General features: G+C 52.8%; 1 protein-coding gene across 1 annotated transcript in view; it reads right to left on the bottom strand.

Moving 5' to 3' along the window:
- The window catches only part of VOLCADRAFT_87497 (uncharacterized protein), a gene marked incomplete at both ends in the record, with an annotated part of 4,060 nt that extends 3,644 nt beyond the window's left edge, over positions 1 to 416 (bottom strand). The window contains one exon of the mRNA XM_002947097.1: positions 361 to 416. Coding sequence (XP_002947143.1) covers positions 361 to 416 — 56 coding nt within the window. The remainder of the gene's footprint in view (positions 1 to 360) is intronic.
- Positions 417 to 769: the final 353 nt, after the last annotated feature.

Here is a 769-nt window from a genome sequence, read left to right as displayed (position 1 = left end):
ATGCGGCAGAGTTGGAGGTTGCTGCATTGTGATCGGCGGGGCTGCGGTCGGATCCAGGAGTCTGTCAGGTTGTCCAATGGCCCGAGTGTATGATGCCGCTACATATGCAGGGTCCGCTGAGGCAGGCAGGGAGCGCACACCGCCCCCCCCCCCCAGTGGCGCCGGTGGCGTCGGGATGCATCAGCAGTCACCAAGCCGGCAGATGTATCCGATGTCTGTTGGACATTTGCCGCGCATTGGGGGCAAAGACAATACACCAAGTCGCTGGTGCGGGTGGCGCCGAGATTATTCGTTGTCACTGTCCCAAAAGCGACCAGCACCAGGAAGCCCAACATGACCAAAGTCAGAGTGTACACCAACCAGTCATCCTCCACGGGTTGCTTCTTTATATCAAGGGCGCCAAGCGGCCGGACCATTGTCAGCAGATTATTGGAGCATGGATTCCGCTGTCTTTTATCTAGTGAGATAAAGTGCCTGCATGGCTGAGCTGATGGACAAACAATGGTGCACTTCGATCGTGGCAGCGGTCTTGACTGTGTACATTCATAAGACAATCTTGGTCGATTTAAAAATGCTGACGAGAACAGTTGGCCGTGTTTTTGAATTTGGATCTCGAGACACCTTCGAATTTTGGATCAAGACGCAGTCGCAAATGCAACATTTCCATTCAGCTGGTACTTCTACTCTGTTTAACCGGTAGCACTTAGCTCTCTTTAACACTTAGCTCTCTTCGTCGGAGATAGAATCTTACAAGGACAGGAGCGACAGC

This window comes from Volvox carteri (genome assembly GCF_000143455.1).
Source record: "Volvox carteri f. nagariensis unplaced genomic scaffold VOLCAscaffold_5, whole genome shotgun sequence".
Classification (NCBI taxonomy): domain Eukaryota; kingdom Viridiplantae; phylum Chlorophyta; class Chlorophyceae; order Chlamydomonadales; family Volvocaceae; genus Volvox; species Volvox carteri.
This window is presented reverse-complemented; position numbering and strand designations above follow the sequence as displayed.